Raw genomic sequence first — 17279 nt, 5'->3', positions numbered from 1 at the left:
AGTAATTAATTTTTAAAATATATATTAAATTTCAAATACAATTTAAAGACTTGCTTTTCATGCTAAATCAAGAATATGCATGAGCCTTCTACATGTTAAGCTTAGGAGATAATGAAGTAACTTGATGTCATAAAATCAAATATATTATCTCGCAAATCTGTATAGCGCTAGTCAATAATATCGACATTAATATTGACTAATAAAGGAGAAATTATTATGTGCGAAAACCGGACAATAAGAAACGTTTTAATTTGTTGTCTTTTAGCTACACTTTTTTACGCTTTTATAAATACTCAATAAAAAGACAACAAATATATATTCATAATTATACTTTTGATACTCTTTTACTGAATATTTACAAAAAGCGCAACAAAAGGTCTTCAATTAGCTGCCCTTTTTATAAATACTCAACAAAAAGAAAAACAAAAATATAATTATAAAGACATATTTACTGTCTTTTATTGAATATTTACAAAAACGTAGCAACCGATCTCCGCACATAATATTTTCTCACAGTAAACTAGACATGGTGACTCTACATTGACAGTTTGAATAACGTTTAGGTAGAATGATAGTCACGTATTTTCTGCCGGACTGTCAAAGTAATCGTCTCCTGTGCCAGGCATCGATGATGATCAAACCCATCAGCTCAAAATCACGGCGACTTTAATATATAAATATTGTCTTAGCTTAGTAATTACACACCCTAATGTCACCATTCAAGCTACTAGCATTTCACCATTGGCATCGTTTGTAGCCTTTGCTTAAAGGTGATGTTCCTTGGCTCCTGATCAGCTGACACCTCTATCATGCCATGCCACCTCCTAAGAGGAACTGTTTGCCGTTCTTCCGTCGCTCCAACCGAGCGGCAATTCTTACGTCATTTTATCGCGGATGAACAGTATGACGCCAATATTGGCGTTGCACTGTTCATCTTCGTCATTTTTTGATCTCTACTGAACTTGCCGAAGAATCGCGTGAACGATCATTACGGGATAAAATGACGTTCGATTGGAGATGAATCATGACATTTTTTAGTTTCACAGCATTTTGAAGTGAAAAATGAGATTTACGGTTGGAGATGCCCTAAGCCATCGAGACATCAAATCCTTTGTTTGGGGTAACCTACTTAGCGCATTTCTTAAAAAACTAACCAACACAATAAATGAAATTATGTCAAATTCACAAAGATGCAGAAAAAAAAAAAATAATGTTCGAGTTAGAGCTCCTTAACGCTTTAAGAACTACATAAAAGGGGGTAACTGCTATAAATTGCTACTAATGGAAGATATAACATTAAGTGTTGGAAAATATAATTTGCTACAAAAGTATTGGCAAAATTCCATGGGAAAATCTACACATAAGAAACACCTCTTTAGTGCTCGTAAGCTATCACCCTAATTTGATCTTCCATTATTCTTCCTCGTCATCAGCTTTATATACAATTACAAAGCTGAGCACCAATTTTACAGAAACTGGAAGCAAGTTTGTAGAGCTTTTAAAATATGGTGGGAAAAGAGAGTCATGACTGATCTTGCTTTGAGGCCAACGCATAAGAAGAATCCTGACTCGCAAACCCAGATGCATCTGCTAGAGCTTGTAGATTCTGCTCCCCACTTAAAACCTGATATAAGAAACGTTCTTGTGATGGTTGAATGAAGCAAACTTATGATAATGACTAATGAGATGGGTAGGAAACACTCTTTCAAACAAGGTTAGTATTTCCAAGGTATAGGATTCGTTTATAACGACTTTCTTACTGCTTCTTAGAGCAGCTTTCTACTGCTCTAAAAAGCAGTAAAAAAGTAGTCCCAAACAAAGCCATACTCTTTCTTCAGGTTGGCATTCTTAAAAGCTAATAGAGACTAGTCAAGGCCAATAAATGTTTAAATAGCAACAATATAAAAATTTAAATTAGAATATTCTAATTAAAGTTTAATCGAGATGAATTTTATGCTTCAATAAATTTGGTTTGAGATTAGTGCAATAAAAAAAAAATTTATTGATTAATTATGTGTTGCCTTCCGATGACCAGGTTAGGAGAGTAGAGGTACTAGATTTGACTTATGCTAAGAAAGATAGAGGTAGACCTAAAAAGACTTGGTTAGAAAATATTAGAAATGATCTTTCTTTATTAGATTTAAATGAGAATTTGACTTTTAGCATAACACAATGGAGAAAAATGATTCATGTAGTCGACCCCACATAGTGATACAAAGGCTTGATGTTGTTGTTGTAATTATGTGTTGCATTAATTTCAAAATAAATTAAATAATTATAAAATTTATTATAACTAAATTTTGAACACAATATCTTAATTCCTACCGAACTTTTCTCATTGAAATAGACTTAGTTATTACCTTCCCTTTTATAATCCACGTAGGGAAGCCTTCCAGTCCAGCAAGTGTGCATTCCGTAGTCATTTTCCTTCCTTTTCCAACCCCGTCAGGGAAGCACTCAACATAATCTAGAATTTTTGCAGCTTCACGTCCAAACATCTAAATCAAAAGATTTGATTGTAAGAATTAATTTTGACAATATTGAAAAACTCTTTTTGACAAGGCTTAGCACATCATGGAACACTTTGGGTAATTTAATTTTTACCCTTCGTGAAGCATGATTTGCTATAACCAAAAAGCTAGAAACAAATAAAAAAATTGGCGCGCTTTTCAAGGCTCAAAATTTTCAGGGATGCTAATATTCAGATAATTCTCGTCTGGCATAAACAAATAAATAATTACAACAGTTTCACAGAGAGAAGATGACACAGAAATAAATTATAATTATACTTATACCAAATTGATGAAGAAAAATGATCTTGAAGTAATTTGATCATAGGCAGTTAATGAATGAACATGTCCTTTAGAATTGTTTATTACCCTCTTGAATTCAATCTCTAATTAAAAAAAAATGTAAGGCTTCGTTTGGGAAGGTTTTCTTACTACTTCATAAAGCAGCTTTCTAGCACAAAAATTAAATTTTTTATATTAAAAAGCCGCTTTAAGAAAGAGTCGTCCCAAACGAAGCCTAAATTAGTCAAGTGGTGGTTTATTTTGAACTGAGAAAATAATAAAACAGCTTTTGAAAACTGGAAAAAGCCGGTTAGGGAACGCTACAGACATCAATCACGCACCATCATGTCAACAAACAAAATCACAATCTATGGTATAGCATCTATTTAAATGTGTAGTAGCCTCACTAAAGTGCAAATCATGATTGCCCTTGGGTGAGTTTTACTTACAATACATATTTCAAGTCATATTTTTCACTTACACTATCAATTTGATCCGGTACTAAATACATGAACGTGTGACCAAAGTAAACAATTAAGAGACCGTGAAAGGAAAATGAGAATTGTGTATTTTTTCTAGACTTCCAAATGAGCTAGGAGTAAGTTAGATATCTCAAGATTGAGTATATCCACTTTAGATGAGTTTCATTTGCTGTTTTCCCTTTCTGCTTGCTGTATAATGCAAACTTTCTTCTTAGATTCGAGCTTCCATTTGCTGAATAGCGACTCTTTCACTGTTTTTTGTGGCAGCAGCAGCAACCAACAACAGATTCAGGCTTCATTTGGGACGGCTTCATGGCTACGCTACTTTATAAAAAATTGTTAAATGCTTATTTGGGGCGTCGCGGCAGAAGGAAGTTAGAAAAATTTTTGCGGCCTGTGGCTACTTCAGCGACCTTTCGGTGCCTCCCGCGGTCCGCTGCTTCCCGTGGTTTTGAAGAGAAAAAAATGCTGTAAATGCCCCCATTTGTGCGAGACTGCTTCTCCCTCGTCGTCAGCGGATCAGTCTGGGCTCTAATCACTGCTGAGCTCTCCACCCTCTTCCCCTCCAACGGTGGCTACGTCGTCTGGATCTCCTCTGCCTTCAGCCCCTTTTGGGGCTTCCAACAGGGAATCTGGAAGGCCTAAGGGCTTCTGGTGCCGCGGCAAGCAGTATAGTACAGTGATTGTCTTCTCTGTGAAAACAGGACTCCGGTGGGTCAGCGAGGAATCTGTGGATGTTTGTCCAGCCGGAGCCGGTGGGGAGGGCGAGGAAGGTTCCGAGGAAAGAGGGTTGCGAAGGACGGCGTCGATGTCGCGGGGGAAGAATTCGACTTTTGAGAAGCAACGGCGGTAGAGGATTTCGGCGTTTGCAGGGGAGAGGCGGACGAGTGTGACGGCTCTGCGGAGGGGGAGGCGGTGTCCGGCAAAGACCGGTTGTACGAGTAAACTTGGCGTGCGGAACTTGGTGTAGCCGCAGCAGCTAGTGAAGAGGCGGAGAGAGGCTTCGTTGTCTTTGTCGGTCGCCATGTATGCATATTCGGCGCCACTTGAACGGAACCACTCCATTTGCTCCACGAGCTGCAACCCGACTCCCTTGCGACTGTATGATTATATCCATTTTATTAATTGTTTAACCACTTTTTAAGCTGAAGTTGCAACATTTATTATATATGGTTCATTATAAAGTAATAATTGAGAATCTAAAATCTGAACAAATTATTTTGAAATATGGTAGAAAAATTTAAGTAAAAAAATTATAATATTTTTATATATAAACTTAAAAAAATTAAAATAAATATTTGATTTGAATTTAGAATTATTAGTTTGTTATCATATAAATTTAAAAACATTTATATTTAATAAAAAAATTTCATGCTAATATATAGAAGGGTATCAAGGTAATTTATTGTAATACAGCAGCAGCTCAGCAGTTATACTACCCAAACAAAATTTATTGATTTTTGTACAACAACATTATAAAGTAGCTTTCTGGACAACAACTTCATAACCTGCTTTGCCGACAACTGCAGCAGTCCCAAACGAAGCCTCAGTGGCGCAAAAATGATATCAGCAAAGCACACAGCTGAAGCATATTTAGGGATGGGGAGAGTGAAAGGAAGCAGTTGTAGAAAAACCAAGAAAAGTTTGGCTGAATTTGAATTTCAGCAAAAGCAAAACAGTGATTGAGAAGAACAATGTGGGAAACTAGGAGAAAATCTTTATAATTGATGAAATATGGAAGAAAACGAACAAGATACAGTGGATTTTCAATTCGAGAGGAAGATCCAACTCTCCCAATCTCAAACCGCTATCTAGAGCCCAATCAATACCTAGAACAATCTAATTTCAGCCAAACAAGAGAAAACCCTAACCCTGGGGAAAACTCCTACTTAAAGCATAGAATTACATGTGAAATACCAACATAGCCCTCCTAATTCCAAATTCAACTCTTCCCGCCCCTCATCTTAGTGCATTAAATCGTGGATCAGTCTAACAATACCCTCCTCCCAAAGACTCGCCTTGTCCTCAAGGTGAAAGGCGGGAACTGATGCTTCACCCTTTCGTACGGCTCTCAAGTGGCATCATAGTCGGGTAAGTTTTTCCATTTGATCATCACTTCCTTGATCCCTCCTCCCTGTCGTACCCGTTTTCAGCTCCAGTGGTTCCAACACCACCTCCCAATTTTCATTGAGTGTCGTCGGTAATCTGAACTGGTTGAATGATCCCCAATAGCTCCCCTTAGCTAGGACACAAGGAACATTGGGTGTATGGTAACCGTCGTTGGTAAAACTCAATCGATAAGCCACTTCCCCAACCCTCTCTAGTATCTCATAAGAACCAAAGTACCTCGAGGCCAACTTCTCGATCCTCCTTTTAGCTGTTGTCCTTAGTCTATAAGGACAAAGCTTCAAATATATCCTATCCCCCATCTCAAACTGGATGTCCTTCCTATGCCCATCTGCCTGCTTCTTTATGATCTGTTGAGCCCTCAACAAATGTATTTTTAATTCCTCCAAAATCCTATCCCTCTCCTCCAAGTATATTCCACTGAAGAAATTGGTGTGCTACTCAACCCAAAATGCACCAGGTGGGGTGGATCTCTTCCGTGCAACACTTTAAAAGGAGTTATCTGCGAAGCCGAATGATACGAAGTGTTATATCAGTGCTCTGCCCATGATAGTCACTCGGCCCACAACGGAGATGTCTCTGAAGTGAAACATCACAGGTAAGTCTCTAAGCTCCTGCTAACCACCTTCGTCTGCCCATTTGTCTAAGGGTGGTAAGCAGTATTCCTCTCCAGTAATGTCCCCTGCAGCCTAAACAACTCACTTAAAAAATGACTGAAGAACATCTTATCTCGAACGGACACTATAGACTCCAATATCCCATACAATTTGACCACCTTACTGATGAATGTCGTTGTCACTATCACTACGCTGTATGGATGTCGTAGTGGAATGAAATGAGCATACTTGCTCAATCTGTCAACTACCACCAGAATCATTATAAATCACTCATATCGAGGAATGAAATGAGCATACTAACTTATCTATAAAGTCCATGGTGACCTCCTCCTACACCCTGTCGGGTACAGCTAGGGGTTGAAGTAACTCCCATGAGCCATGGTCATGTACTGATCCCGTTGGCATACCTCACATCTAGCCACCATCTCTTACACATCATTATGTATCCCCTTCCAATACAATTCTAGTGTCAATCTCCTGTATATCTTATGCACACCAGAATTACCCACAACAACGCTCTCATGGAACTCCTGCAGCAAGTGTGGAATATGGACCAAGGTCCGAGGCAACACAAACCTCCCCTGGTACAATAGTCTATCCCTCTATAGGAAATAGCCAGGGTGACTATTCTCATCCCTCAGTATATCTGCTCTAATCTTTCCCAGCTCCACATCATGCACACTCTCCTCTTTAATAGCCCCCCAATCTAGCATCAGTGGTATCGACATGGCTGACTCATGGAGCTCCCCCATGCATCTGGACAAGGCATCAGTCACCTTGTTCTCTAACACTGGCCTATACTAGATCTCAAAGTCATAGCCCAACAGCTTTGACAGAAATTTGATAGGAAGTGAATGCAATTTCAACAAAACTAGAGAACAACACAAGAAATTTAAGAACACACAAGAACTCTTTATTAAAAGATGTATGAAAGGAAAACGTTATATATAATTGGATCTTCAATTGGAGAGAAAGATCCTGCTCTCCCAAATTCATAGCCGGCGGCTAGAGCCCTCACAACCTAAAAAATTATAATTTCAGCAAACTCAAAACATAATATTGAAATCACCCTACTGTCAGCCTTAAATAAGCTCTCCTAATTCCCTCCCAAGTCAGTCCCCTTTCCCTAAATAATTCTCTAATATTTGAATTTAAATCAGATCTCTTGCCCTAAATAATTCCCTCTCAATTAAGGTGTGTTGATTCCTATCTTTAAGAATAAAGGTGATGCACAACATTGTGCAAATTATAGAGGAATTAAGTTGATGTGTCATACTTAAAAACTATGGAAGAGAGTTATGGAGCATAGGTTACAACATGATACTAATTTTCTCAAAATCAATCTGGATTTTGATAGGAAATACTAGAGTATTTTAAGTAACCCCTTGCAAGATTTGATAAAAACAGCGAGAAAACCTCAAGATCTCCAATGAAAACAATCCAAAAACAATAGATTGTATTATAGAAATCAAACCAAAAGCAAGAACAAACAAAGATACAATTGATCCTCAATTCGAGAGGAGGATCGTTCTCTCCCAATCTCTAGATGATGAATCTAGAGCCCAAGACACCCAAGAGAACTCCAAGAGAATATAATAATCAAAACATAACCCTAACCCCAATTCTCTCATCCTACTTAAAACATACAATTAATTAATCAAGCAAAATGACTAAGGAGTCCTTGCCACCCCCTCCTTTCCCTCCAAGGAATTTGAATTTGAAGCATTGGTGACCCCACTCCTCTCCCTCTCCCTTTGTCGCCTCCCCTCCTAGAGTAGAACTAAAGGGACCGGTTGTAATTGGACCGGTCCACTAAGGACCGGTCTAACAGATTTATGCCAAGTAGGTCTACTATAGAAGCCATACATTTATTGAGAGGTTTGATGGGGAAGTATAGAGAGAAAAAGGAAGATCTTTATATGATATTTATTGATTTATATAAAACATATGATAAAGTTCTAAGAGAAGTGCTATGGAGAGTTCTAAAAAAAATGGATTAATAATGCTTATATTCAAGTCATTAGGGATATGTATATTGGAGTTGTTACTTATGTTCAAACACAAGGTGGTTTGACAATTGGATTACATCAAGGATCAGCCTTAAGCTCATATCTTTTTGCTTTAGTCATGGATGTTTTTACTAGTAATTTGCAAGAGGATGTTCCCTGGTGTATGTTTTTTGCTGACAATATTCTTCTTGTTGATAAGACTAAAGAGAAAGTTCAAGGTAAACTTGAATTATGGAGGTCAACTTTAGAGTCTAAAAGTTTTCATTTGAGTATATCTAAAACTGAATACATGGAATGTAATTTTAGTAATAATAGATTTAGTGGAGGTTTGTGACTTTAAGCAATCAAGTCATCAATAAGAGTACATATTTTAGATATATTAGGTTTATTATTCAGAGTGATGGTGAAATCGATGGGATATTATTAGTAGAATTCAAGTTGGATGGATCAAATGGAGGAATGCATCGAGCTTGTTGTGTGATAGAAAAGTACCACTCAAAGTTGAGGGTAAATTCTATAAGATGGTGGTTAGACCTGCAATCCTTTATTGCGTAGAATGTTGCCCATTAAAAGAGAAGCATAATATTAAGCTAAGTGTTGCAAAGATGAGGATGATCAGGTGGATGAGTGGCTTTACTCTTAGAGACAGGATATGAAATGAGCATATACGTGAAAAGGTTGGAGTAGCACTAGTGGCAGATAAGATTATTAGAGAGAGTCGCCTTAGATGGTTTAGTCACATAAAACGGAGGCCTTTCGATGACCCGGTTAGGAGAATAGATGTATTAGATTTAACCTATGTTAATAAAGGTAGAGGTAGACCTAAAAAGACTTGGTTAGAAAATATTAGAAATGACATTTCTTTATTAGATCTAAATGAGAATTTGACTCTTAACAGGATGCAATGGAAAAAAAAAGGATTCATGTAGCCGACCCCATGTAGTGGGATAAAGGCTTGTTGTTGTAGTTGTTGTAATACTAATTTTCACTAAGGACAAGCCATTCCTTACTAAACTTTTTAATCATCTAATCGGGCAAGCTATTGTTAACATCTTAAAGTGAGATTCTTCCGGACTAAGGAAGCTATGATCCCATTGGAGAATGCTGACAAAATAAAAAAGTTTACTAATAAATAGCACTAAAAGCACTGCTCTGCATAGCTAAGGCTTGTCCAAAGGACTAAGCCGGCCAGACTTATCACACATGGTAAAATATAAACATTATGTCATAATAGAGATGGAATCCATCATCAGACCTTTTAAGAAAAACACGCTATGCAAAAATAAAGAGTAAATACTGCAGTCTCTTACCATAAAAACGTAGCTGGGATAACAAATATATAAGAAAAATATCTTTTGGTGCATATTTTGAACCCAAACCTCCCATTTAGAGGTAAAGGGAAATACCACTGAGCTATACATCTGACGGTAGACATATATAAGAAATTACATAAACAATACCTGTTTCTGTTCCTGGCAATGAGAACACCAGAAGGCCCCATACATCTTAGCACCTATAGAATGCAAGTGTTTTGCCAAAGCTATTGTCCAAGGGGTTGATTGTTCAATAATCTCTGTTTCATATGGTTCAAGGATAATGTCACTTGACCTGTGTAGCCTCAAAAGCAAAAGAAAAATAAACATTTGGAAACTTATGTAATCTAAACAAGATGGCTAGAAGTTTTTCATTACTCAGCACACTGTTGCAAATGATTTCTCCAAAAGGAAAAAAATAGGTATAGTGATAAATTGCATGCATGGTAGTTGTAACTTAATATAAAAAGAAAAAATAAAGCACACCATACTAAAATGTGATCAGGTGAAGTAACATAAAGGTATTTAAGTAAATGTATAGCAATTATAGAAGTTCAATACATAACAAATTTGAATACATGAAGTTTGAGGTGGTTAGAATCATAGTAACTCCATTAGACTATGGATTTGAGAAGATACACTCTGATCTTCCATTAGTTCTTCAATGTTAGTCAAAAAGTTTCCAAAGGAAAGAAGAATAAAATGAAAATCTATCCTATGTTAACCGAGTAAGGCACCTTTTATTCATCCTACTTTCTAGAATTCAAAGCTACTTCATAGAATCTGTACCTTCACGTAATGCTTCTAATTACCAAAGCAGTTACAATCAAACAAATGTTAGACTTCTAGAATATTTATTTCTATCTCCAAACAGTGGTTAAGCTAGCTTAACCTCCCTAGTGTCTCAACGATTGGTGTCCTACCACCTCCAGTGTTGTCCAACTTCTTCAGCTGTTAGGCCCCATCAGGGAATTTCTATTCAACCAATGGCTACCTGCCGAGGTCCTCGTCCTCTTGCAACCCACCAACTTCCACAATGACAAGATCATCTTCAAGTCAAAAGGCTTCACTCTTTTGAGACAACATCAAGCGCATCAACCAACCAATGCAGTGATGCTACTCTTTCAAAACAACATCAAGATTATACAAGCTCAAAAAAATGGCTAGAAGTTTTCATTACCAAAAACTCTTGTTGATGTTTTGAGGAGGACATCAGAGATCTACGATTACGATCGTGCCCCACCGGCCAACTTCCCCCACCACCAAGCCATTCAACCCAACCAAATCCCCTCTAAACCGCCGGCAATAACCCCTCTTCCTTTCTCGGCCAAAACCACAACCCCACCGGCCACCCAACACCCAAGCCCTCACCCGCCGGCCCTACTTGCCCCTCCTTCCTTTCTTTCCAAATCTCCTATAAAGAAATAATTGAAGACTTACCAATTTTGATCTTCTTAAATTTGGAATGATTTCAAATTTCAAATTCAAATAAATTTGAATTTGAATCCTTTCCTAAAATAAGAATAATCTAATTTGTACACTTTCCAAATCTCTTCAAATCTGAATTTAATTGGAGATTCCCTTTAATTCTCTTCCCTGATTTAATATCCTATGTTTGGAAAGAATTTTAAATCCCCGATCAATTTCCCCCCATGCATGGCCGGCCCCCTCTATCTATTTAATTCAATCAATTAATTAGATACTTGCCTCTAATCCTCTTTTCGTATTTAACATCCTAAGTTTGGAAAGGGAATTTTAAATTTCCCAATTCAATCAATCCATATTTAACTCCCTAGACTCTCAAAACCAGCCATCTCCAACCTTCTCTCAGCCCCAGCCGCCCCTCCCAGCTCTCTACCATGTGGCCCTCAGTTTTCCCTGATTTTCTGCTTGCTGTCCCCCCTATTCCAGCAAGAATATCTTGCTGTCCAGAATAGATTTCTGCATTCTGGACATATTCTACTTGCTGTCTTGAAGTTTATACACAGTAAACTGCTGTCCATAGCTTGCTGCCCTTCACTCCAGCAAGACTTCCTTTACCGTACCACCACCAGGAAGGCTTCTCACTGCTGTCCCAATCTTAATGTGCTGTTGTTTACACATCTTTACTTGCTGTCCAGAAATTTATGGATGCTAATAGTGGTTGTCCACCCTTCCAAAACCTAGAAAGCTGCTGTCCAAGACCACCTATCTGCTGTTCAAAGACTCCAGCAGCAGTTCGCTGCTGTCCAACCCCTCTGGGAGCTACCGTTGCTGCCCGGAACTATCCAGAATCGCTGTTCCAGGTTGGCTACTTGCTGTCCAGAATTTACCAAGTGTCAAAGTTGCTGTCCAGAAATCGTAGCAATCTCCTATTGCTGTTTCATTGGCTTTAAAGTTCAGATTGCTATCCAACGACATCGACAATAATCAAGGTTGCTTTCTACCTCCGCTCAAGCACATAAACACCACGCCGGAGCTTTGAATGTCTTGTTTATTTGGGTGACTTTCCTCCTACTCTTTTATCTTTTAGTCGCTCTCAATTATAGTTCTAATTGACTCATGGAAAGTTGTGTTAATTCTTCCCGCTAAAGCCTAGTATTTAGTAGGAGTTGTGTAAGAGATCTTTCATAGCACTACTCTTATTGTTAGATTAGGGATTTCTTGTTGAAACTCATTTCGTTTGCAAAGTCAAGAATAATTGATTGTTATGTGGTTTTTACTTTTTGCAAGTGACTTGGCCTAAGTTTTTGTTATCGCTCTTGTGTTTTATTTCATTGTCTAAATCAACATTAAGCTTTAGTTAACTTGCTCTTAATCATCGAGCGTGTAAAATTCCTTATCTAAATGAAAATTTCATGCATGTCCTGCATCATATTTTCTCCAAAATGAAAAGAAAAAGTATAGCGATAAATGTTGTGCATGGTAGTTGTAAATTACTCTAAAAAGAACAAATGAACCACATAATACTAAAATGTGATCACGTGAAGGAACATAAATAAGGTATTAGAAGAACTGTATAGCAATTATTGAAGTCAATATATAACAAACTTCATTACATGACGTTGAGGAGGTGTTGGAATCATAGTAACACTCCATAAGACATTAGACTATGGATTTGAGAAGATATAATCCGATCTTCCATTAGTTCTTCTAAATGTTTAGCACTTCAGACAGTTTCCAAAGGAAAAAATAATAAAATGAAAATCTATCTTGATTTGACCAAGTAAGGCACCTTTTATTTATCTTACTCACTAGAATAGTTCCTAGGATTAGTACCTTCATGTAACATGCTTCTAATTCCCAAAGTAGTTACAATCAATTAAATATTAGACTAATTCTAGAATATTTCCATCTATCTCAAAACAATGATTAAGCTGGCTTAACCTGGCTAATCTCTCAACAATTTCTTCCGCCTCCAGTGCAGTTCAACTTCTTCCTTTGCTAGGCTATAGGGAAATTTCTCTTCAACCTATGGCTACCTACCGAGGTCCTCATCCTCACTTGCCCTCAATCCCCTACTTCATGGCTTTGCCTTCCTTACCCCTTTCATTCCTCCTCTTTCCCCTTCCTCCCACTCACCTCCTAGGGGTAAACTTTGTTCTACCCCCTGAAGAGGTGATGGCACCACCTCCCACTTGCAACCCAACAACCTCCCCGATAACAAGGTCATCTTTAGGTCGAAAGACTTTGCTCTTTTAAGACAATATGAATAGTGTCCTCCTAACTAATGTGATGATGATACTCTATAAAGACAAAATCAAGCTTATACGCCTCACTAATGTGGCGACATCACTCTTATATCTTTTTTAAAAAATCCAAGTTTCAGTTGGATACCTACATGGAAGATAGCGGTGTCAATGGAGTGGTCTCCATTTCTATTGCTTATCATCAATGAAGACTCATGCCTTACAATCAAGCAACTCCATTTAAGTAGGCCGACTTTTCAGCATTATCAACATCACCGCTCAACGATAATGTGACATTACACACAGGTTTTAGAGTGCATTTGAAGAAGGCAAACTTGTGCTAGTAGCAAATGGTGGGAAAACTTTGAATGGGAAAGGCACACATCTTAACATTGCATTCCAGCTCATTATCCACTAATCTTGTACCAGCTCAATAGCGATTGGACCATAGATCTAGACGGGTGCCTACTCCTTCATCTACATCAAGGCTAATTGTGCTAGCTTAGCTCACTTCCTACTGTTATTGAAGGAAAACAAACTTGTGTTAGTATCATATGATGGCAAACCTTAGGATGGGAAAAACAAACATCCCAACATTGCATTCCAATGCACCAACCACTAATCCAAAACCAACTCAATATCCCCTTACCACGTGTAATGGACTGGAACCCAGATCTAGAGTAGTGCCTAATCCTTCATCTACATCAAAACTAGTTGTGTTTGTTTAGCTCACCAATTGTTGTAACTAGGTTGGCTTTCGGGCTGACCACCTTGACTTTACAAATGTTTCTGCAGGCTATTTTTTTTGTAGGCCAAAGCTCTATCGCAAGTCGCTCAATTGTAGACATATAGACGCAAACCACATGCATTCAAACTCCCCTTTGCATATGGCTTGTCGATTTTGGACACATGCTCGACACAACCAATAACATGATGGCTCTTTACCGATGACAATCAAATGGTTGTTGACGAACCACTGCATGGCCTCCTCCAGCCTTTTAAAGCTCTTTGTGACCATTGCATGGCCTCCTCTAGCACCTTTTAAAGTTTTTTGTGACCATTTCCTCTTTTTATTCTTCATAAAGTGCTTCGTCAGAAGTTGAAGCAACAAGGATCAACCAAATTCCCTGATTCATACTGAAAAGTTTATGTTCGTAGTGAGAAAGCTTAAGAACCACCTGGAAGTAGACGTTATAAACATAAATTAAGGCATTATCATCTTCAAATTGTCTTCTTAAGTGAATATCTCAATTTGCTAAGTGGATTTGCATTTCATTGAACTGGTTCACTCATCCTGTCATAACGCTGACTCAGATTTCCCCATTCTTTCAAATCAGCCATAGAATGCAATGAACTTGTGTTAAATTTCCAAACCTCAATCCATAACGTTGGACTAACTTGATATCTCCAAGTTTGCCAGCAGCATTGGTGTCTTCATTTCTATAGAAGAGTTCACTCTAACATGCTCCAAAATCACCTTTGCAATGACGTCATACCTTTCAAACTCAATTTACTTAATCTCAATGATGTAAAAAGATCCTAGCCAGTGACCAACAGCTACAGAAGTGTGTTAAGAACTCTTATATGATATCTTTAGACCTCTCCTCTCACAATCAAGAGTTCAAAACCACCACTTTGTGCCACCTTGCCAGATTCCTCAAGAGAACATTATAGATTTGCCAAGCTACTGAAAAATATATGTATACTTCTTGTAAAGTGAGGAACCCCATAGTTGCTCCATCATTGGCATAAACCAGCACAATCACTTACCCTACCTCTATCAAAAAAAGTATCCTCCTTATGACTCAAAATTTGATGCAACCCCACTATTCCTATCAAGCACTCAATCACTCTCTCCCTCTGAACTACAGCCACCCAAACAACACTCACCACAGCTCTGAAGCCACTTTTTTAATATATAACCTTGGATTGAACTAAAATGATTAAAGGATTACTAACTTTGAATTGAAATATAATTAAATGTCAAGTGAAAGGTCAAAAATGTCTTCAAATAATCGATTTTTATATATTGTGCAGCAAGAACTTTCTACTAGAGATGATGGTGGTATTAATTATCTTTTTAATACCTAGTATGAATCATTCAAAAATGAACCAAATATATTAATGATTTTTTAATAGCAAGTATGAATCATTCAAAAATGAAACAAATAAATCATATTTGACTTGAGTAATCTTTCCAATGCAACCTCAATATTCAAAAAATTGGGCAGGCTAGGCAATAAGATATCAATCCAAACGTTAGAAACATAACATGTTTTTTTTTTTTTCAAGGAGAATGTTTGTGTCAAATAGCTCACCCGAAATATTTAGGCATTGTCATAGTATATGAATTACTTAATGTAGCAAGAATAATAGCAACAATGGCAAACTGCACACCAACCACCTTTTGGATCTCTTCAAAAGCATAATCCTGTTATATAGATCAAGTTGAAAACAAATTATTAAACAAAGGAATGATTTTTATAAGATTAGGATCCCAATGCATACCTTCAAAGTAATAAATAAAAGGCTAAAGGATAGGAAAACTGAAATTAGACAGTATGAACACACTGTCCCTGATAATTTAGTGCCGAGAAGGTACAAGAAATAAGTGCTTGCTGTTGCCATTGAAGTAGTTATCGCCAATAAAAGAAAACGAACATCAATTTCACCAAATCCATACAGTAAATTGCTCCTTGATTGTTGTAGAGAAAGCAATGTAACTAAGCCATACGAAACCATGCCTATAAGTGGAAGTGGAACACCTGGAAAAAAAAAAAAAAGGCATTTGTGAACCTCTATCAAGCATGTCACCTTTGGTATATTATTCTGAAAGCAAAAAAGCTGAGTGTACTGACAAAGAAGAGAAGCTAAACCAGTTAAGTGAAGTTAATTCTTTATGGTACAGGGTGGATGGTAATGCAAATTGCATTAAACAAAAACAAAAGTTTAAAACCCCCATAATTGAATCACATTTTTTTTAAATGAAAGGATCATTAAACTCCAAACAAACAGCTTTACTTCAATAATTCAGTGAATTGTGAAATGACTCAACATTTCATATAAGTTATTCCAACCAAAAACTCACGTCAAAGCATCCCATAATATGCATATGTAACAATAGGATTGGTCATTGTACTAGGCCCGCTGCACTTCTTCATTGTTTAACCTTCCTATATGTGCAAAAAGAACTCTTAGTCACCTAGTCGACAACAGCAATTACTCTAATGACATGAATATCTTCAAAATTTTTGTTGGAATAGAAAACTAGGAACGAAAGTAGCAATATTCTAGAAAGAGCACGATTAATGAACCGTAGGTGTAAGTAGAAAGGCAGATTGAAATTAGTTTAGATGCATATGACAAATTGATCTTCGATTTAAAAGTGCTATGGTTAAAAACTGCAGGAATGCACTGTATCAGGCTCAAATTACAGCTTCTTTGAAAGTATCCGTACAAAGAAAAACTTACTGAAATACAAGAAGACAGGCAACGAATTTTCCAGAAAGAGCATAAAAGGGCAAGGTTACCGAATACGTTTGAATAATCGCTGTTGAGGACATCGTTGCAGCCACCTCCAGCAACAGCGCAGAAAGCATCGGAGTTAAAAAGCTTAATATAGGTAAGGTACGCCGTCTCCATAAACCCTACAGCTCCAAGCCCTGTACACCAACTGGATGTAGACAAACCGAGGAAAAAAGCCTTGTCCGAGGCCCCAGAATCGGAATCCATCTTTGGAGAAGGGCCGCACCAGCACCTTAAGGAAACCACCGATGACCTCTGCTGCAGCCGCAGATGAATGAGAAGTTAAGGCATCTGAGATGCAGTGAACTGCAGTGGAGGATAATAGGGTTACCTTGAAGCGAAGTGGGACCGCAAGAGAACAGCGAATGGGTGGAAGAGAAGGTAGGCGAGAGATGGCTAGAGCGGAGGAGATGCTCATCCTGCCAAGGAACTTACCTTCCGCCGCCGACTGCTAGCGTTGAAACTGGAGGTTCGCTGGCGAACAGCTATCGCTTTAGAACTGCTATGGTTGGGCTGGTTTTTGGCGCTGCGAAGAAGCAGACTGGGGATTTACATAAATAACACTTTACTTAATGCTATTTATATATCAAATACTTAAAATTTTAATATTACATGCATATTACATATCACTCATAATTCACTTTCATATTAAATATAAATGATATGAATGAAATATATAAGCCAAAGAATAAAAAATGGTTGACATACTAAAATAATATAAAAAGTATGTATGTAATATTAAAGTT

At 37.6% G+C, this 17279-nt stretch overlaps 1 protein-coding gene across 2 annotated transcripts; it reads right to left on the bottom strand.

The window, feature by feature from the left end:
- Nucleotides 1–1198: 1198 nt before the first annotated feature.
- Nucleotides 1199–17084, bottom strand: LOC110112203 (thiol-disulfide oxidoreductase LTO1). 2 transcript variants are annotated; one of them, XM_020844345.2, is made up of 7 exons: nucleotides 16865–17084; nucleotides 16539–16791; nucleotides 15517–15773; nucleotides 15327–15439; nucleotides 9488–9635; nucleotides 2361–2498; nucleotides 1199–1624 (listed from the first exon to the last, which is right to left on the bottom strand). In XM_020844345.2, the coding sequence occupies exons 1-7, from the start codon at nucleotides 16949–16951 to the stop codon at nucleotides 1523–1525; spliced, it is 1098 nt and encodes a 365-aa protein (XP_020700004.2). In that variant the 5' UTR covers nucleotides 16952–17084; the 3' UTR covers nucleotides 1199–1522. The 2 variants fall into 2 exon arrangements, with proteins under 2 accessions (XP_020700004.2, XP_020700005.2); XM_020844346.2 differs by having other exon boundaries at nucleotides 16539–16788.
- Between the last annotated feature and the right edge of the window lie 195 nt (nucleotides 17085–17279).

Source organism: Dendrobium catenatum, unplaced genomic scaffold, assembly GCF_001605985.2.
Source record: "Dendrobium catenatum unplaced genomic scaffold, ASM160598v2 fragScaff_scaffold_178, whole genome shotgun sequence".
Classification (NCBI taxonomy): Eukaryota; Viridiplantae; Streptophyta; class Magnoliopsida; order Asparagales; family Orchidaceae; genus Dendrobium; species Dendrobium catenatum.
Note: the sequence above shows the minus strand (reverse complement) of the source record. Positions and strands in the feature narration are given on the sequence as shown.